This window comes from Heterocephalus glaber, unplaced genomic scaffold (assembly GCF_053883595.1).
Source record: "Heterocephalus glaber isolate CG9 unplaced genomic scaffold, H.glaber_assembly_v1.0 deba00000071, whole genome shotgun sequence".
Taxonomy (NCBI): domain Eukaryota; kingdom Metazoa; phylum Chordata; class Mammalia; order Rodentia; family Bathyergidae; genus Heterocephalus; species Heterocephalus glaber.
The window spans coordinates 17,385,012-17,406,369 of record NW_028258137.1 but is presented as its reverse complement, the minus strand read 5'-3'; the positions used below and the strand labels follow the sequence as shown (position 1 = coordinate 17,406,369).

The following is a 21,358-nucleotide window of genomic DNA, read 5'->3' as shown; positions in this document are numbered from 1 at the left end:
GCCACCCAGCTGTGAGCATGAGTACTGATCTAAGCTGGGACGCAATTATAGCTGCCCAGTAGGAGTGCCAGGGTTGTGTGGGACAGTGAGAGCTGCCCTCCTTGGCAGGGTTCACACACTGCTCTTAATCCCCACCCGCACCCCAGCTTCCCCTTCTTTTCCCGTATTATCCAGGGTAACTCCAGGTGAAGGCCATGCCATTGCAGAATTGCCAATCCCGTCTCCCTCCTTTCCTTCCTTTCCCTCCTTCCCTTCTTTCGCTTGGGTATTGAACTGAGAGCCTTCACACTGAACTACATGCCCAGCCCATTTTTTATTTTGAGACAGGTTCTCACAAGTCGCCCAGGCTGGGCTTTGAACTTAAGATTCTCCCACCTCACCATCCCAGAGTGGTAGATTTACTGCTGTGTTTAGTAAATGACCACATGTCAAAGTTTTAAAGATAATAGCATACATCTGTGTAATCATAGCTGCTTGGGAGACTGAAGCAGGAGGTTTGCCTGGGCAATTTAGTGAGATCTTACCTCAAAAAAAAAATTAAAGGAACTGGCAGTGTAGCCCAGTTGTAGAGTGATTGCCTAGCATACGCTAGGCCCTAGGTTCACTCCCCAGTACCATACTACTAAATAAACAAACAAACAAATGAACACTCTCTTTTGCTTATCTCCATCTATCTGCCTAAAGCCCTGTCCATCCCTCTTAGAGAAGACACTGATAACTACGGTGTCTAGGTTCTTTCCCTCTAGAGTTTAGTTGTGTGTTATATATTTATTTATATGTATTTAGAAAGGTATGTTTTGAGTATATACAGATATAAAAATAGACTCTTTGGGCCAGGGGTTTAGCTCAGTGGTTTCGCCGCCTGCTGCACAAGCGCAAGGACTCAAGTTCGATCCCCGGTACACCCCCCCCCAAAAGACTCTTTTCTTCCTTTCCTTTATGAAAAGCTGACATTCTATTTACATGTCCATACCTACTTTTTTGTGTACAACAGTCTATCAGTACCCCTGTCCCCTTCCCACAGCCATTACTTTTTTCTGCATCTTCCCTGGCTTTGTCTGTGTTAAGAAAATCTGAACGTGTGATCTTATTTTCCTTTCCCCTTACACAAAAGATGGGATAGTGTGTGTTTCTTTGATTGTTTTTTTTTTTTTTGAGACAGGGCCTTGTTATGCAGTTCAGGCTGGCCTTGAACTCACAGCAGTGCTCTTGCCCCAGCCTCTTGGGTGCTGGGATTATAGGTGTGTGTCACCATGCTCAGCCAAAGCTGGAATAGTGCCTGGCATATATTAAGCCCTATGTGTTTGTTAATAAAATTCTAATCTATACGAAGCTGTTTGTATCTTGATCTTTTCATTTAGCAGCATACATCAAAGAGCCTTCTTTGTCAGCAGATATAGAGCATCCTCGTTCTTTTTTTATTTATTTATTTATTTTTTGGTACCGGGGATCAAACTCAGAACCATGCACTTTTAAGGCAGGCAGCGGATCCACTGAGCTAAATCCCCGGCCCCTTGTTCCTTTTTTAGAGCTGCATAATATTCTACTACATGGATTGTGCTGTAATGTGTGGTCCTTCTCTCTACGTGGATGCTTAGATCGTTTGTAAATTTCCTTGGGCAGTAGGCCCATCTATGTGTCTTTCTTCACTCTTAACTCTGATAGGTGTTCATGCTCTTTCCACATCCAGGTTAAGGTGTCTTCTGTCCTTGCAGGAAAAGAAAGCTTTGAAGACCTCCCCATCCAAACGCATTTTACGAAGACGCAAGAGAGAATGGGTGGTCCCGCCAATATCTGTCCTTGAGAATGGCAAGGGGCCCTTCCCCAAGAGGCTGCATCAGGTATGATTGTGCCTTCCTCCTGGGAGTCATGGGTGGCTACAGGGATTCCACCCACAGGCCTGAGTGTGAAGTTTCTTGCTGCTGAGTGCTAGGGCCTATGGAGGAAAGCCCCTATCATAGGAGCAGATTCTCATAAGGTTGTGTCCTTCCCACCTCTCCCAGAGGATTCTTTGCTACAATCAGCTGCTGTTTTCTTTTGCCTCCAGCTCAAATCTGATAAGGACAAAGGCACCAAGATTTTCTACAGCATCACAGGGCCTGGGGCAGACAGCCCCCCAGAGGGCATCTTTGACATCGACAAGGAGACAGGCTGGTTGCTGTTGAATAAGCCACTGGACCGGGAGAAGATCGCCCAAGTATGAGGCGAGTAGTCTTCAGCACCCCATATAAACGTCCCACCTGCAACAGGGTCCCCACACCCGAGGAGGAGGGAAGCAGAGGGCTGATCCCAGACCTCTGTGCCCACAGCTTTTCGGTCATGCTGTGTCAGAGAACGGTGCCTCCGTGGAGGAGCCCAGGAACATCTCCATCATTGTGACGGACCAGAATGACCACAAACCCAAGTTCACCCAGGAGGTCTTCCATGGGAGTGTCCTGGAGGGGGCACGGCCTGGTAAGAGGACTGGAAGGAAGACTGCTGTGGGTCCGGTGGGCCCAGACCTAGCTTTGGGTTAACTTCTGGGACCATCAAGAAGCCAGCCCAGACCCTTAAATACTGGAAGACCCCACCACTGTTTTTTTTTTTTGAGACACGTTCTTGCTGTATAGTTCAGGCTGGCCTTGAACTCACTATGTAGCCCAGGCTGGCCTCAAATTTGCAATGATCATCCTGCCTCAGCCTCCCCAGTGCTGGAATCACAGGCATGCGCCATCATGCCCGGCTAGACCCCACCACCCTGATTCCTTTGGCTGTGCATCAGCTTACCTGGAATCTTCTTAAAATTCCAGAGTTTGCCAGACTGTATCTTGCTAAATAAAACTGTAGCTATAGAATAGAGCTATGAAAGATGATGTAATTATGAAGGTGTCTTAGTTTCACCAGTAGTTTATTGTGTGAAATAAATTTACTTTTTTTTTTTAATTGACATTGTTTTAAAAAATAGAGCTATGGAGTAGAGCTCTGGAAACTATATATATGAAAATTTCTAGAAGAGCCTTCTTAGCTTAGCTTCTTCAGCCTTATTAGCTTAGGACAGTGATGGCAAACCTATGGCACATGTGCTGCAGAGTGCTGTTTGTATCATTGAAAGCTCTGAAAGGTTTGCTATCACTGCCTTAGGAGCTACAGATGGAGATTTGAGTATAGACTTTGCCTCTTTTCCAGCTATGAGTGTGGGCATATTCTTGACTTCTGAGCCTTAGTCATCACATCTGACAATGGGCATAAGGCCAACCTTGAAGAATTATGAAGATTAGAAATAATGTGCAGCTGGCTGGGGATTTAGCTCAGTGGTTCCGCCATGTGCCTTGAAAGCACAAGGTCCCGAGTTTGATCCCCAGTACCAAAAAAAGAAAGAAAGAATATGCAGCTGGGGGTATAGTTCAGTGGTTAGAGCATGCGCACCTGGGTTCCATCCCCAGAACAGAAAGAAAGAAAAAAAGTAAGAAGAAAAACACATGTATACTATTAATTACTAAAAGCAATTGACATGATTTTTTTCAGTGAAGGTGGCTACAAGGAAAACATCAAGGGCTGGAATGTGCTAGAACATAGCTTATGGCAGGTGAAAAAAAATTGCCATGGATGGAGGAAGAGGGCTGTGGGGAATCATCAGACATAGATATCCCACCCACCCCACCCCTGTGCTGAAGATCACAGTAGATGCATAGTAACGACCTCAAAGACGGGGACCGGTGGAGGGAAGCTTGCTTTCTGCGTAGTTTAAATTTCAGAGGAGTGTGAGTTGATTAGACTTGCCATCACGTAACTTCCTCTAACGAAAACAGTCTTAAACAAGGTGAAACTTTGCTCTTTTTTTCCCTTCCTTATATTTAGGAGCCCTAGAAGCAGGCAGTCCAGGCAGGAATTCACAGAATTAGAGCCAGGTCCCTTCTGTTCTGTTTTTCTGTTATTTTGGACTTGGTTCTCATGGTTACCTCACTGAGGCTGCTAGAGCTCCACCCATTGCATCTGGAAGGAGGGGCTAGGTGGGAAGAACAAGCCCATATTTGTAAACAAATGAAATAAAAAAAAAACTTCTCCCAAAGTTGTATATCCTGTTCGTCAGGATTTATTCTCATAGTCATAGCTGGCTGTAAGAGGGATGAAAATAGCGTTTGTTTGATGAGAGCCTGTGGCCCCCTGAAATGAGGAGAGATTGCTAAGAAAGGAGAGAGTGGAAAATGAGCACCAGCTAGCAGTCTCTGCCACAGAGTAGAAAATGGATCCAAGGTACTGAGCAGAACAGAACCACTCAGAATTCCATATGTAGGCAAGGCTGGAGTTGGAGCCGGGAGAGTAAGGTACTCACTCCTCCTTCTGTCTCCAGGCACCTCTGTGATGCAGGTGACAGCCACAGATGAGGATGATGCCATTGACACCAACAATGGCGTGGTTGCTTACTCCATCCACAGCCAGGAGCCAAAGGACCCAAACGACCTCATGTTCACCGTCCACCGGAGCACTGGCAGCATCAGTGTCATCTCCAGCGGCCTGGACCGGGAGGTGAGCCGCACTTAGCGAGGGTGCCTGGCAGGCTGGCCCATGCTGGACCTGAGTCCGCAGTCACAGCAGGACAGTGGGGGACCCCAGTCACCCAGGATGGTGCGGTGGTGCTCACGTGCTGATTGATGGCCCACAGCTCCCCCAGGCCAGTGGGCTGCTGCCGAAATCTCATGAAATCTCCTCTAAGGATGAGGAGACAGCCGTAAAATGCAAACTTCAGATATTTTCCCGAGGTTTTCTCATTTCCTTTGAATGGCTCACTTAGTGTACACATTTCCCAGATATGTCCCTGGTGTGCCACAAAGTTGAACTAGCTCCGTGGATATTGGAGTCGCCTTCTGTTTCCTAATTAATACCTTTGCACAAATCCCTGCTCAAAGCTCCCATTGTGGAGTAGCTGGGGGCCAGGGGTGGTCCCCAGGACAGGCCCAGCACCGCCCTCTGCTCCTATTTGTTTTGGTGGGGATGAGGGTGGGTCAAGGAGTTGAGGGGACACTCCCCTCCCCCACTACCTTGCCAAGGTTGTGCATCCCGGAGCCCAGGTGAGGGTCCCCTCAGAAGGGACTCACAGAGGGTTCTTCCCACCTCCTTTTCTCCCCAGAAAGTCCCCGAGTACACGCTGACCATTCAGGCCACAGACATGGACGGGGAAGGCTCCACCACCACAGCAGTGGCCATAGTGGAAATCCTTGATGCCAATGACAATGCTCCTGTGTTTGACACCCAAAAGGTAATGAATGCTCCTTCCTTCCTTCTTCCCTCATCTCTACTGAAGGACTAAGGTTTTCCTTTCTCATGAAACTCTGAAACCAGTCCATGTATGTGGCTTTAAGTCCTAGTCCCACAACTTACTGGCTGTGTGACCTCAGGTAAACTATTTAACCCTCTGTGCCCAGTTCCCAATCTGTAAAATAAAGATAATACCTCTGCTTTGTTCTGAGTGTTAAATGAAATGATGTATGTAGAGTTCTTAACACAATTCTGGCAAAATAGGTGCTCAATATGAAAATCTTTGTTAACATGAAAACTTACAAGGGGTGATCTAAATGTATGGTGAATATTGAATTTAAATTTTATTACAGTAAAAGACACATTTGCCAGGCCGGGGATTTAGCTCAGTGGTTCTGCCAATTGCCTCACAAGCACAAGGACCCAAGTTCGATCCCCGTACCAAAAAAAAAAAAAAAAAAAAGATGAAAGAGAATTTCCAGACCTTCTAATTTTGGGGAGATTAATGCCAGTTTGTTTTTACTATAATAAATCTTTTTAGGGCCAGGGATTTAGCTCAGTGGTTTCGCCGCCTGCTGCGCAAGCGCAAGGACCCAAGTTCGATCCCTGGTACCGAAAAAAAAATTAAGTTAAATAAATAAATATTTTTACATTTAAACATTCACCATTTTTTAACACCACATATTTACTTTACATGTATTCCTGCCCACATCCCCCTGTAAATACTTGCACAGCTCCGCTGACAGAAGACTTAGTACCAGTCAGAGTGACCCTGCCCCATCTGTAGATACCTCTAGTTGCTGAACTTATTTATGCCTGATGAAAAATTTATTCTGGGGTCAGGGATTTAGCTCAGTGGCACCCCACCTGCCTTGTAAGCACAAGGTCCTGAGTTCAATCCCCGGTACCCAAAAAAAGAAATTTATTCTGAGAGGCTGGAGATGCAGCTCAGTGGTAGAACACTTGCCTAGCATGCAGGAGGCCCTGGGTTCAATCCCCAGCCCTGCCCCCACCCCTCAGATTATTCCAAGCAGTTGACACCCCAGTCTTTGCCACCAGCCCCAAGACCTCTATAAAAGTTCCTGGCTGTGGTCCCCAGCACAATTAGGCATTGCCCTTCTTTCCATCTTCCTTATAGTCTACTGATCTCAGTAAGCTAGGAGGCTATACTTGGCAGGGGCTTAGATACCAAGACCAGTGAGACTCCTGGAGCATCAGGCCCTGGGAGAACAGAGGGCAGCCCAAGGTGGATGTGGTTTGTCTTGGAACCTGTGAGGCTGATGCTTGGGACCTTCTGTACCTGTGTGTACCGTATCAGCCTGCTAAGGGGTTTGGTGGCCCTGGAAAGGGTAAAGCCTTGGGGCTCCCCAGAAGTGGTAAGGAGGATTTACAGTCCCCGAAGAGTGGAACAGCATCTTGGGATGGTCAGTCTCTCTCCTCTGATTGTACTATTTCCTACACTGACAGTATGAGGCTCGGGTGCCTGAGAATGGAGTGGGCCATGAGGTACAGAGACTGACAGTGACCGACGTGGATGCCCCCAACTCTCCAGCATGGCGTGCGGTCTACCGCATTGTGGGAGGGGACAATGGGGACCATTTTACCATCACCACCCACCCTGAGAGCAACCAAGGCATCCTGACAACCAGGAAGGTGAGTCCATTTGGGCTTTAAGCAAGACCTCATCTGAGTAACTTCCAAGATAAGGGGACACTGCCTGCCTGGGGCCACAGGTGAGAGTGACTAATCTAATGGAACCCATAGCATGGTGCTTCTCCCAGAGCCAATTCCCAAAGTCTTATCCTGGAATCACGCTAATTTTGCATTATTCTTTAACATATCTAGGTGTTTGGATAGTAAAAGCTTTTTAATTACTCAGTAGGCACATCCTTGCCTCTCAAAAAATTGTTTAAGCTTCTGTGAACTTCTATTTTTATTGGTAAATAGGGCATAAATTGGCTCAAAAAGACTTTGAATACAATTGATGCTTTGGGGCTGGTGAGTTAGCTCAGTGGTGTTGGCGCCTGCCTTGCAAGCGATCCCTGTATCCCCCGCCACCAAAAAAAACTACCTCCCTACAATTGATGCTTCAAGAAGATAGGTCTAATCTAATCCTTCTTTGATTTCTTTTACCTTATTTTTTTTTTGGCACTGGGGCTCGAACTCGGGACTTTGTGCGTGAGGCAGGCAGTGGAACCACTGAGCTAAATCCCTGGCCCTCTTTTACCTTCATGTTTACTTCCAAGAATGGCCTAGTTTGAGAAGCAAAGTTTCACATGATACTTTAAAGATGTCTTTGGGGGGGCTTAGGATATAGCTTAGTGGTAGAGTACTTGCCTAGTACGCGTAAGGCCCTGGGTTTGATCCCCAGCACTAGGGGGAAAAAAAAAGAAAAGATTCATTGTCCCTTTTTGTAACAAGTATTTTGTAATGCTACTTTTACATCATAAAATTAAATTCATTTATAATACAACTTAGCTAATTCATGCATTTTAGGAAAATAAGAGTACCCCAACTATGAAATAATAGAGAAATTTACAGGAAAAGTTACTGAGTACAAATACTTTGATATGTGAACTTTGGCATAACTATACTAGAAAACATAAAGAAGGGGCTAGTTAGTTGAATCTCTTTGTAGAATCACCCAAATCCAGTGGATACTGTATGTTGCCCTGGCAATACATACCACAAATGGTTTTGATGTTTTTTCAGAACGGTGAACAAATTCTTGAAAAAATCCTAAACAAATTAAGTTACAAGCTTCTCTCAGAAGCTGCAATCCTGGAGAATTCAATATACATTAAAACCATACCAAAAACTTAGTTTATATGTAAAACATGTTCTAGAGTCTTAATGATAAACAGATTTTTCACATCCATGAATGTACAAATGTCAAAGGAGATCTGACAAGTCACACAGGACATGAGGTCAGTCCTTTGTGTTCAAAAAATTGTGGAACATGGCATCCCTGCCTCGCCTTACAAATGCCAGTGGCACCCGAGGCAAGACAACTGGAATGCCCCTGTTACTTTTTAAAATATCCCCTAGTGTCACCACCTCACTCGGCCCTAACTAAGCTAGTTGCCTTTGAGGTAGTGTAAGAAGTCCCTCTAGATGTCTACTCAGAAAAAACAAGGCTTTGGAGGATAGAGATAGAGCAGGATTGTTGGTGGGGGACTCAGTCACCTCACCCTGGGCCCTTTCCTTTTGATGTCCACGGGCCTCACAAAATGGTTTCAGGTCCTTATTTCTTCTCTCCTAGGGCTTGGATTTTGAGGCCCAAAACCAACACACACTTTATGTAGAAGTGACAAATGAGGCTCCCTTTGTGGTGAAGCTCCCAACCTCCACAGCCACTGTCGTGATCCATGTGGAGGATGTGAATGAGGCCCCTGTATTTGTCCCACCCTCCAAAGTCATTGAGGCCCAGGAGGGTATCTCCGTTGGGGAGGCTGTCTGCATCTACACTGCACAGGATCCCGACAAACAGGATCAGAAGATCAGGTACTTGGGGACTGGGCTCTGAGTCAGCCAAATGCACCAGTATGGTGGGATAGGTTGTTCTAATTATCAAAAAATTATTCAGTGTTTTGAATATTGCCCTTGCACTGGGCCTCTCCTTCCTTCCATGCTTGCAGCTAAAGATTATGAGTTAGGGGAGGGAAAGCTATGTCCTCTCATTAATTGGGTATCCCTGCTGGGCCCCCACCTGCTACTTTAGGCTACATTTCCAATGAGATGCTTTTCCCATGGGGGCTTAGGAGCCCAGTGACCATCTGCTGTTGGCCTGAAGAGGCTTTGAAAGATGACAATAGAATTCCAAATATTCTGGATGTGACCCTCCTCAACTCTTCCTCTCCAGCTACCACATCCTGAGAGACCCAGCTGGGTGGCTAGCAATGGACCCAGACAGTGGGCAAGTCACTGCTGCAGGCCTCCTAGACCGCGAGGATGAGCGATTTGTGAGGAACAACATCTACGAAGTCATGGTCTTGGCCACTGATAATGGTGAGTGCTTCCTTCCAGCCCTTCCACAAGGGATTCCTTGGATTCCCATGGAACATGCCGTAGCATGTCCCCTGCATAGCGAGGGATGGGGGTGGGGGTAGACAGCAAACCAGTCTGAAGTTAAAGGACTCTTTCAAAGGAGTCTTTTTAAGGACTGCTCCTAGGGTAAAGGCTGTGACCCTGATTTTCCTAATACCCCAGAGTCAGGAGAGGATCTCTGAACCCTGAATTGGGCTTCCGTTTCCCTTTACAGTTGATCGATAAGGGATGCCTGGATTGATTAGTGATGTCTCACCATGATGGATTAGTATGTAACCAAGGGCTGGAGGCAGGTTCCCTGATGCTCATCAACAAACACTGGACCAGCCCCGGAGTGCCCAGTGGGTTTTATTCTGTGACAGATTGTCAGGGCTCTCAGGGTGAAGTGGCTGCAGCTGCACTGAGATTGGTCAATGACGTCTGCTGTGGCCACAAGTCAGAACAATAACTTGATTGCCATGTATTTGCCATCACTAGTTTGATGTATACTGAAGCTATGGGATGGAGGGACTTGAGGGGTTAGAGCTAAGTGGTGAGCAGGAGCCTGTCTGAGGATGACTGAGTAGGTCTCAGGCAAGCTTAACGTTGTTCATCCACCAGCCAAGGGCAGATGCTGAAGAGATCATATGTGTAATTATGAACAGGGAACCCTCCCGCCACTGGCACAGGAACCCTCCTGCTAACACTTACTGACATCAACGACCACGGCCCGGTCCCTGAGCCCCATCAGATCATCATCTGCAACGAAAACCCAGTGCCCCAAGTGTTGAACATCACAGACAAGGACCTGTCCCCCAACTCCTACCCTTTCCAGGCCCAGCTCAAATTCGACTCAGACATCTACTGGATGGCAGAGGTTAATGAAAAAGGTGAGTGGTGGCAGCAGGTGGGTGCCAGTTCTGCTGAATGGGTGTCGCTCCATCCTAGGACCCCACACAGTCCTGTTCCAGAAGTACTTCTGGGTCTCAGAAGTAACAGATGCCTCAAGAACATCAATCAAATGCCATTTATTTTATGGCAAGGAGCATTTTCAAGGCTGTGGATAGATCCCAGCACCGCACGCGCTCGCGTGCCCCCCCCCCCACGCTAGCTATTGGCTTAGTGTATGCATTTGGAGTTCCACAGAAGCCCTAAAAGACCTTTCTACTCCACCCAGCCTCCCTGCACAGATGGGAAAAGCAAGGCCCAGAGGGGAGTGACTTGCCTGATATTACCTGGCAAGAGTTAGGACTCCAGCACAGGGCTGGGGACATACTGCAATGGTCAAATGCATGTTTGGCTGGTGGGAGACCTGGGATTTCACACACACAGGCATGCACACACGCTGACACACTCCCGCACAGCAATAACAGCTGACGCTCACTGAGTGAGTCTACTTTGGGCCCTATCCACTTCGGGTGCTTCACACTAAATTACTTAATCCTGGGTAACCCATTTTCAGGTCCCTCTTCTGTCTCTCTTAGTAGCTATCTTTCATTAAATTTTTCCTACTCTTAACCTCTGTTGTTCCTAGAATTTATTCTTTGATTTTAGTGAACATGAACTTGCGTTTCGGATATCTAGTAGGTTTGGGAGTTACATCTATTCCCCCTATATCACTAGCACTGCAAGGGCAGGGGATTTGGCTCAGTGGTGCCGCCGCCTGCCTCGGAAGTGCAAGGTCCTGAGTTTGATCCCCATTATCCCCCCCAAAAAGAGTTCCAACTAGCACTGCAGAAAATAATAAAAAGTAAAGTTATCTGGGCTGGGGATTTAGCTCAGTGGTTCTGCCGCCTGCCTCTCAAGCGCAGGGTCCCGAGTTCAATCTCTGGTACCCCAAAACAAAATAAAGATCAGTTAAAAAAAAATTACTTAATCTGTACATTAATCCTATAAAAGAGGTAGTACCGTTGGCTTGCTTACTCTCGCATGCAAGTTTTACAGATGAGGAAACCAGGGCTTACAGAAATTTAAATATCTTGCCAAAGGTATCACACCTCACACTAAATACCGGCACCAGGATTTTAATCTAGACCCCTCTCCCCTTTTTTTTTTTTTTACAATACTGAGGATAGGGCCGGAGATTTAGCTCAGTGGTTCCGCCGCCTGCCTCGGTAGTGCAAAGTCCCGAGTTCAATCCCCGATACCAAAAAAAAAAAAAAAAAATGAAGAAACAAATACTGAGGATTGAATCTTGGGCCTTCATACTGAACTACATCCTCTAGCCCTTTAAAAAAAATTTTTTTTTGGTAAAGGGGATCGAACTCAGCCCCTTGCGCTTGTGAGGCAGGTGGCAGAACCACTCAGCTAAATCCCTGGCCCAAATTTGTTTTTTTGAGACAGGGTCTCATTATGTAGTTCAGGCTGGTTTTGAACTCACTACTGTGTATGGCATCGTCTGGCCTCAAACTTGTGTCAATCCTCCTGCCTTAGCTTCACAAAGGTACCACGCCTGACTTTTTTTTTTTAGATTATTTTGAGACAGGGTCTGGCTAAATTAACCAGGCTGGGCTCAAACTTAGAAAACCTACCTCCACTTCCCATAGGGGAAGGGATTCTAGACATGCACCACCACACACAGTTTAATCCCGACTTCTGATGTACCATGATGCTCTATTGAACCCTGACTATATGCAAGGTGCTAGCTCTTTCTTTCTTTCTTTTTCTTTCTTTCTTTCTTTCTCTCTTTCTGTTTTTCTTTCTTTCTTTCTCCCTTTCTTTCTATGTCTTTCATCTTTCTATCTCTTTCTTCCTTTCCTTTCTTCCTTTTTTTCTACCAAACTCTGTGTTCAGTATTTTCATCTCTGTGTTCAGAGGAAAATGAAGCTTAGGGAGATTAAATAGCATACCTAAGGGCACAACCTGGGTGAGAAGTAGAAGTTGAAGCAAGAAGATAATAATAGGAAACAGGGAGATCGATCTTTTGCAGATTGGAAGAAGACCAACAGGTGGAGGAAGGGGGAGGGAGCGGAGAAGGGGACCTAAAAAGAATTAAGTTGTGTTAATGCGCATGTGCCAACTCCCCCATGAATGTAATCATTATGTACGGCAATCATGTACTGATAAAAATTAAAAATAAAAAGAATTTGAAGCCAGGCTTAGATCCCAGAGCCTCAGGTCCTCTTGTCCCCACCCACCTCCCTGTCCTGCCTCCTTCTAGTCCACTGGCTTGGAAGTTCTCAGCCTTCAAGATTTTTCAGTTGGCACTTGGAGTGGAGAAGGGTCTTACTGGCACTGAGTTGGTGCGGACTCAGAGTGGATGAGAAAGGTGACCCCAGTCCCAAGTGCCAGTAAGGCCACCAGGGAAACTGCCTCACCTGGGCATCAGGTGCTTCCTCGCTAGTGGGGCTTCCCAGCAGGGAGATGGGTAATTCGTACATTCAGATTCTGTCCCTAAGAAACCAAGTGCTGCCTTTCTATATGGCTGTTAAGCCCAGCTCAGCAAGGATTCTCAGACCTGCTGCAGGCAGGCAAGTTTTCTTTTTTATGATTCCTGTGATTTTGCAAAGCGCAGGCTGGTCTCCTGTCACCCACTTGTGGTCTAAAAACCATTTTGTTTTCCCTTCCTGAACATGTCATGTAAGAGCTTGAACTCAGGAGCCAGATGCTTGATTCAAGACCCAGCTCTTTCATTTACTATTCATTTACTGTTGATATACTATTACTGACTGTGGGCAAGTTACCGAACTCCCTGTACCTCAGTTTCCTTATTTGTAGTATGAGGTTAATTCTTGTACCTACTTCCTACCAGTTACTGTGACAACAAGTGAACGCATGCTTGAACACTGGTGCTCAGTAGATGGGAACAGCCATCTTCAGTGCCATTTCTTCCCAGCAACGATCACAGATCTAGTCAGGCATGGTGGTGCACACCTGTAATCCCAGCATTTGGGAGGCTGAGGCAGGAGGATCGCCTTGAGTTCAAGGCCAGCCTGAGCTACATAGTGAGACTCTCTCAAAAAAAAAAACACAGATCTGGCTCTTAGTGTGGGGCCAGATCCTCAAGGGACCAGCACCTCCACATAATATTGACATCTGATTCTGGGTTTTGATATATTTACTTTTTCTATTTGCCCGTGTTCCTGTTATCAAGGAAATTCATCCATGTGACCTTGGGGTACTTACTTGATTCCTTCAGCCTCAATTTCTGTTTTTATAAATTAAAGTTAGTAACAGAACCTGCCTCTTAAAATTGAGGTCAGGGTTAAGGGAAGGGTCTGTAATAAGCATGCATTTAGTCGTTCCTGCCATTAGCAACAGCATCTGAGAAGTCAGCCCTAGAGCATGATGCAGATGTTTTGGTGATGTGCCCACTTTGGCCTCTCCATGCGGAGCACCAGGCACTGAGACTGCAGAACTGTCTCTGCCCCGGCTGAATGGGAACAGGGTAAATTCTACCCGCGGCACAATGCCCCTCCCCTTTATTTGTTGTGCTCGGGATCAATCCCATGACCTTGGGGATGCTGAGCAAGTACCTCACCACAAGCTACATCCCAGCCCATGTGAAGAGCCTTTTTTCTGGAAATGGCTTGTGGGCAAGTGGGGATCGGGTGGAGGGTGTTAGAAAGTCAGGGCTCATTTGTGATTGCCCTGGTGATGGGGGAGTCAGGGTGAGTGCTGTAATGCTGGGGGAAATCCAGCATGATGGGGAGAGTTCTGCTCACTACCCATCCCTTGAGAAAGCTGGGTCTAAACTGAAGGCCTTTCATCAGAACCCCTGGCCCTGTATTTCTTACCTGCAAACATAGCCTGCCTCTCCTCACTCTTGAGTTTGCCCTGTGGTCTTCCCAGCGTGGTGTGGTGCCCATGTGCACGCCACATGGCCTCACTTCTGCTTCCTCCCTGGTCCTCCAAAGGCCAGTTACCCTAAGGCTCATTGCAGCATTTCCGGCATCCCTGATATATCATGCAGCCACTAACGCCATGATAACAGGGTTTGGCATCCTGTCTGATCTGCTTAACGCCACCACTTAAATAACCAGGTTGCCTGCATTTGGATTCAGTCACCATGAAATAGTCACTGGGAATATAGATATTTCATACATAAAAATCCAGTCATAGAGTTGAAGTATAAACAAACATTATAAGAGCAAAATAATGCAAAATAGCTGGGTGTGGTGGTGCATGCCTTGTAATCCTAGCGCCCAGGAGGCTGAGACAGGATGGTGTCAAGTTTGGAGCCAGCCTGGGGAACATAGTGAGTTCAGGACCAGCCTGAACTACAAAGGGAGACCCTGTCTCAAAAAACAAAAAAAAAAAAAAAAAAAATATATATATATATATATATATATATATATATATATATATATATATATATAAATAATAGTAAATGGCAGTTAATATTCAAATAAGAGCCAGGGATTTAGCTCGGTGCTTTTTCGGCTTGCTTCGCAAGCACAAGGACCCAAGTTTGATCCCTGGTACCAAAAAAAAAAACAAAAAAAAACCAAATAAGAAAATAGATGGCCATTAAGATGAATATTAAACAATTAGGTCAGCTACCTCTTGGGAAGAATAATGTATTCTTTTGAGGCAAAGAACAGTCTAGCAGTTGACGGTGCTGAGAGGTTATTGGTCCTGCATCAGATGACTATTGAAGCCCCATATTTTTCTTTGGTACCAGAGATTGAACTCAGGACCTTACACTTGCAAGGCAGCCACAGCATGACTGAGTGAAATCCCTGGCCCAGAGCCCCATATTATTTTTTAAGTTTTGTTTTGGGGGCAGTACTAGGGATTGAACCCAAGGATGCTCTACCAATGAATTAACATCTGCAGCAGTTTTTATATTTTGAGACAGGATCTTGCTGAGTGACCCAGGCTGCCCTTCAACTTGTAGTCCTCCTACCTCAGACTCGCAAGTAGCTGGGATTATAGGCATGTGCCACTGCACCTAATTATTGATTTAGAAAAAATAAAATGAGGAATTTATTTTTCTATCTCAGTAATCCTTTCCTTGATGGTAAATTTTGTTTTAGCTGAATATTATCATCTTGGGGGGGGGGTCCCTGGATGATAGAATCCAGGGTCTCCTGCATGCTAAGCATGCACTCTACCCAGCCCCCAAAATTTATTTTTAACACTTGGGCAAAGGCTGCTTTTGGTCTATTTCTCTGGCTCAATTGCAAAGGCCATTCTCAAACCTTCATCCTGGACTACTCGGTTCCCACCACTTAAGGCATCCCCAGCTAAACCGTTATCTGTCCGCTGCAGGAGACACAGTGGCCTTGTCCCTGAAGAAATTCCTGAAGCAAGACGCATATGATGTACACCTTTCTCTGTCTGACCATGGCAACAATGAACAGCTGACCGTGATCAGAGCCATCGTGTGTGACTGCCACGGCCATGTGGAGTCCTGCTCCAAGCCCTGGAAGGGTGGGCTCATCTTCCCCGTCCTGGGGGCTGTCCTGGGTCTGCTGCGTGAGTACCACAGATCTCCCCTCTGAGGATGGGGAATGGAGAGATCTCGCTCAACTGAATTCCTGGTCCTGGGGGCCACCAACACTGCCAGTCCATTCTTTAAATTCTTCTAATTCCAGAAGTGTCACTCAGTCTGTAGTTACTTGTGGAGCTTCTGGGGTATGTCAGGTGTTGGTGAGCAAACAGACTTGGCCGTTTTGTGGTGACCTCTTGAGACTGGAGCCGCGGTCTGGGTGGTCTTTGGCTAATGAGCAGCACCAGGAATTTGTTAGAAAGGCAGATACTTCGGCCTCACTCCAGGTCTGCTGACCCAGAAACAGGGATGGGACCCAGTAATCTGTTTTAACAAGTCCCCAAGAAGCTCTGGTACATGTTAGGATTTTAAAACTACTGGGCTGGTGGGCAGAAGTGTTTAGTTAAATTTATTATTTAGCTCAGTGGTTCTGGTCCCTGCCTCGCAAGCACAAGGTCCCTAGTTCGATCCCCGGTACCAAAAAAAAAAAAAACACAAACAAATTTATTGGTCTGGGGTGAGGGATACAGAGATATCCAGAGATACAGCATGAATTTAGCATACACAAGCCCTGAGTTTGATCCCCAGCACCACCAAAACAAAACACAAAATGAATTTCTTTGCTCTAAGGTAGAACTTACTATAGTTGATTTTCCACCTTTAACTTGGTCCTTACACAGAAAACATGCATTCAATCAAATATGAGTGTGACAAGAGCAAGTTTTTGTTAGTCAGCATACAGGACACCAAGCACAGTTTTAGGCCTGGGATGCAGCACTTCTAAAGCAGCAAGCAGTCCATCAGAGAAATGGGTGTGCTGTAGAGGAGGAGAAAGCGGGAGCAGGAATGTGGTGTTAAGATGGCATGAGAAGTCTGCAGGTCTTTTTTTTTTTGGTTACCAGGGATCGAACTCAGAACCTTACGATTGCAAGGCAGGTGGCAGAACCACTGAGCTAAATCCCTGGCCCCGAAGTCTGCGGTTTAAAGTAGGATGTGCAGGAAAGGCCTTAGTGTGAAGAGGATATTCAAGTAAGATCTGAAAGAGGCGAGGAAGCCAACCATGAAGATATTTAGGGTATAGCAAATGCAGAAGCCCTGAGCCAGCTTTGTGCTTGCTGATTGGGGAAACAGCAGTGGCTGGAATGGGAGAGCAAGAGAGAAGGAGTAGGAAATGAGGTCAGAGGGATGACAGGGGCAGCGGATCATCTTGTTGGGGCTTGTAGGCCATTGTAAGGACTCTGGGTGAAGTGGGACATCCTCAAGAGATTTGGAGCAGAGCAGTGGTGTGATTTTTCTTTCTTTTTTTCTTTTTTGGTACCTGGGATTGAACTCAGGTCCTTGCACTTGCACAGCAGGTGGTGAAACCACTGAGCTAAATCCCTGGCCAGCAGTGGTGTGATGTGACCTGCATTTTGCAAGATTCCCACTGAACAGACTATAGGGAGGCGGAGGTGGAAGTAGGGAGAACATTTGGGAGGCTGATTCCATAGTCTCCGGCGAGACAGTGGTTGGCATGGAGCCAGATGGTGGTGTTCAACAGCCAGTGCAGCTTGATACAAAAGGAGGAGCCAACAGTGACTCCGAGGGTTTGAGCCTGAGCAGGTAGAACATGGAGTTTCTGTTTACCGGTTTGGAAGGGACCATGGCAAGAGATAAGTGACTGGGCAGTTAGACACATAAGCCTTGGCTTCAGGTGATAAATCCAGTCGACCTCTTACCTTCCCCCAGAGCCAATGGGAAGGAAAGGGAGAGAAGTGAAGCTGCCATCTGTGTGCATCCTGAGAACCTTGGATTCCCAAAGAAAGCTAGGTCTGACTTGTCTGGCCAGAGAGGCAGGGTTCCATCGGCAGCAAAAAAGTAACAACTCAAAGCAGTGGCTGCATCCTCTTATGTGGAACTACCAGAGAGAGTGAAGAGGGAGCCCTCTTAACAGAGTTAATTGGGTGTAGTCATGACAGCTAGGGTGAGCAGCCGGGGTTAGTTGGCCAGTTCCCCCAGTGTATAAATACCCTGCCGGCCTTCAAACCATATCGCTAAAAGCCAATCCCTCTCTTAGAATTGCAACAGCATTTGAACCCAAGATCAAATTACTATACTGTAGCCTGGCATAGGGGCACATGCCTATAATCCTACACTTAGGAGGCTGAAGCAGAAAGATATTGAATTCAAGGCCAGCCTGGCCTACATAGTGAGACTGTCTCAAAAAAAAAAGAAAAGAAAAGAAATTCTGCACCATATCAAAGGGTTTTTTTTGTGTTTTTTTTATGTTTTTTGGTACTGGGGATCAAACTTGGGACCTTGTGTTTGCGAGGCAGGTGGCAGAACCATTGAGCTAAATCCCCGGCCCAATATCAAAGTTGTATTATCTTGCTTTTAACTTCAAGTCTATGGCTAGCTTAGGAAACATCTGGTGACTAAGAGTCTCACTGAAAATTAACAACTGCTAAGAGGTTCCCATCCCACAAAAAGATTTTCCCAGGAACTAACACTCCTGGTGCAATACTGGGTTTCAGCACCAAAAAAACAAATACTGCTGTTATGGGAAGTCGGACAGTAAATAAACAGAGGGTTCTAAAACTAGGTAGGGGCTCCAAGGGTGGCCACTTGATCAGGGGTGAGTATTCATATTTGTTAACTCCTGCAGTCCTCCTGTTGGTGCTCCTCTTGTTGGTGAGAAAGAAGCAGAAGGTCAAAGAGCCTCTTCTGCTCCCAGAAGATGACACCCGTGACAATGTCTTCTATTATGGTGAAGAGGGTGGTGGCGAAGAGGACCAGGTGGGTCACTGTGGGGCCTGAGGATTGGGAAGTGGATTCCCATGAGGCCACTGGCAGGAGTGGTTGGGTCAACCAGCTAACCATGTTAGCTCTAACCTGCCAGCCCTGGCAGAAGTGTCAGTCTTCATGGAGGATCGACCATGAGCTTCCTCTTCTGAGAGGGGGCCTGGTCCATCACTGTGTTCTCTTTAACTAGGCCAAGTGGACCTTGAGTCTGAACTTAATTTGGAAGGACAAGGGAGAGGGGAAACATGGTCATTCAGAAATCTGACATATATCAGTCTTCTAAGATCGACCCATAAACCAGAGCACCCAGGTGGTGAGGTGTAACTGGTGAGATTAATTCCATAATCTCGTTCATTTTTGTAAAGGACTATGACATTACCCAACTCCACCGGGGCTTAGAGGCCAGGCCTGAGGTGGTTCTCCGCAATGATGTGGCACCAACCTTCATCCCCACACCCATGTACCGTCCCCGGCCAGCCAACCCAGATGAAATCGGCAACTTCATCATCGAGGTAAGACATGGCGGGCCAGTCTCCCTAGATTTGAATTTTAGTGATTCCAGGAGATTCCAATATGGAGGAAAGTTTGGAATATCTGTTAGGGATTATTTCAAGGAGTAAATTAGGAAGCACCTAGAACAATTCCGGAACAAAGGTTCTGGAACCTTCCTTTGGGATCGCCTGGGGACATCAGTGATCACTGGAGCCTCTGACTCATACCCAGGGACTGGGATCCATTGATCTGACAAATTAGGCATATGGAAGGGCTATGGTATGAGCCCAGCGCAGCCTGGCTTCTAGTTAGCAGTCATGATTTACAGCCCTTTTGGATGGGCCCACTGGTCAGCAGCAGTGCACAGGAGGCTGGCTGAGAGGCTAGGAGGCCTCAGCCCAGCTCAAGTACTGGGCCTGTCTTCTCTTCTGCAGAGATGGAAACTGAACTGCTTACCCCCTTGCCTTCTAGAAATAATCCAGTAGCAAGCCTCTTTATTTAGCTTGAGTGTGCAAGAAGAGTGCTATACAAAAAAACAGATCATAGGGCCAGGGATGTAGCTCAGCAGTGCTGCATCTGCCTAGCAAGCACAAGGTCCTGAGGTCGATGCCCAGTACCGGAAAAAATAAAGTAAGGAAAGAGATCGTCTCATACATGGGGAAAAGTTGTTCAGAGAAGCTTGTTCAGAGAAGATGCTTTGGAGCTAAATACCCCAAGCTTTGCCCTCTGGTTTGATGAGGGCGGTTTCCAGAGTGGCTGGAGACACAGGGGCCACAGACCTATGTGTGGAGTCTGGGTTCTAGCTCCAGGCATGTCCCTGTTCCCAGAGGTTCTAAGCCTTGAGGGAGGGCCAGGCTGTCTCCAGCTGAAGAAGTGAGGCGCAGCCAGGTGCACTGACTTGCCTGAGCCCTCGCAGGTAGCAGATGACAGGTGACAGTCCCGCCACTCCTAACCATGGCTCTCTGTTGCCACAGAACCTGAAGGCGGCCAACACGGACCCCACAGCCCCACCCTACGACTCGCTGTTGGTGTTCGACTACGAAGGCAGTGGCTCTGATGCTGCCTCCCTAAGCTCCCTCACATCCTCGGCCTCGGACCAGGACCAGGACTATGACTATCTGAACGAGTGGGGCAGTCGCTTCAAGAAGCTGGCAGACATGTATGGGGGTGGGGAGGACGACTAGGAGGCCCTGCCAGAGCGCTGGCACTAAACACCTCCAAGGGGGCTCTGTCCCCTTCCAGCCGGGGACTTCAGAGCCTGTCAGGAAGTGGCCGGAGCAACTTAGAGAGGGTGGAGCTGCACGTCTGACCTGAGCGGGTTGGGTTCTGAGCCTTTCAGAAGGGAAAGGCTGGGGCAGTGTGACCTCATCGGGCACTGACCGCCCCTCAGCCTGGGTCTGGCTGCCTCGGAGCTCAGCTCCCAGAAGTGTCCCACCTGTCACCAGGCACTCAGCCCATATCCTGGGCCTGGACGGCTCCTATGCCCATGCTGACTTTACCTCTGGAATGGATCTTCTCTGTAAAAGAGGCCTCTTACTACAACCTGTTTCTGTTTGGTTTAAAATGCTGTTTTCAGAAAGTTAGAGGCAGGTCCTCTGTGTCCCCTCTGCCCCTCTGGGAGCACAGCCTGCAAGGCTCACTGCCCTCATAGGATTCTCAGATCTCCGGGCCCTGAGCCTCCCATTTGGGTGAATCCATCCATTTTTATACCAAGAGTTTCTAGGTTGTCCCATATTTTTTATTTTCTCTATTGCGTGCTGTAGATGAAGGGTGATGACAATCGTGTAAATGTACTAGAACTTTTTTTATTAAAGGAACTTTTCCCAGAGGTGCCAGGGGAGTGAACTTCTTTTGTAAATATCTGCTTATCTAATTCCCACACCACACCATTCACCCATGTCAAGGGTCCAGTTCAGTGGGTTTTGGAATTTTCAGCATTGTGTTAAGGGACAAACTCTACATGAGAGAACAGTTAACATCCTTACCCTTGGGCTAAGCATCACCAGAGCCCAGACAAAGTCGCTTAAATTCTACTTGCCTCAGAGTTTTCATTTATAAATCAGGGACTTTTTTAGCCAGACATGGTAGCATATGTCTATTATCCCAGCAGGAGGGTCATGCAGGTTCAAGATCAGCCTGGGCTACATAGTGAGACTCTGTCTCAAAAAAAAAGGGAGCAGGACATGTAGGCTTGGGGAAGGAGCTCAGTGGTAAAGTGCCTAGCATGCATGGGTTCAATTCCCAGTACCACAAATAATAAAATGGAACCTTTTGCCGGATATGGTGGTGCATGCTCAGCACCTAGTAGACTGTGGGAAGACTGTAAGTTCAAGGCCAGCCTGGGCTCCAGAGTAAGACCCTGTCAAAAAAGGGGGGGGAGAGGGGGACAGG

General features: G+C 46.9%; 1 protein-coding gene across 2 annotated transcripts in view; it reads left to right on the top strand.

Annotated features, from left to right (window-relative positions):
* Cdh3 (cadherin 3) overlaps positions 1-20,795 on the top strand; it is a 42,247-nt gene extending 21,452 nt beyond the window's left edge. For both annotated transcript variants that reach the window (XM_087205055.1, XM_087205062.1), the window contains exons 4-16: positions 1,716-1,841; positions 2,048-2,197; positions 2,310-2,454; positions 4,331-4,506; positions 5,108-5,236; positions 6,703-6,888; positions 8,498-8,739; positions 9,098-9,243; positions 9,927-10,151; positions 15,475-15,681; positions 18,339-18,469; positions 18,841-18,987; positions 19,942-20,795. In XM_087205055.1, the coding sequence (XP_087061181.1) occupies positions 1,716-1,841; positions 2,048-2,197; positions 2,310-2,454; positions 4,331-4,506; positions 5,108-5,236; positions 6,703-6,888; positions 8,498-8,739; positions 9,098-9,243; positions 9,927-10,151; positions 15,475-15,681; positions 18,339-18,469; positions 18,841-18,987; positions 19,942-20,151 (2,220 nt within the window). In that variant the 3' untranslated portion in view covers positions 20,152-20,795. The remainder of the gene's footprint in view (positions 1-1,715; positions 1,842-2,047; positions 2,198-2,309; positions 2,455-4,330; positions 4,507-5,107; positions 5,237-6,702; positions 6,889-8,497; positions 8,740-9,097; positions 9,244-9,926; positions 10,152-15,474; positions 15,682-18,338; positions 18,470-18,840; positions 18,988-19,941) is intronic.
* Positions 20,796-21,358: the final 563 nt, after the last annotated feature.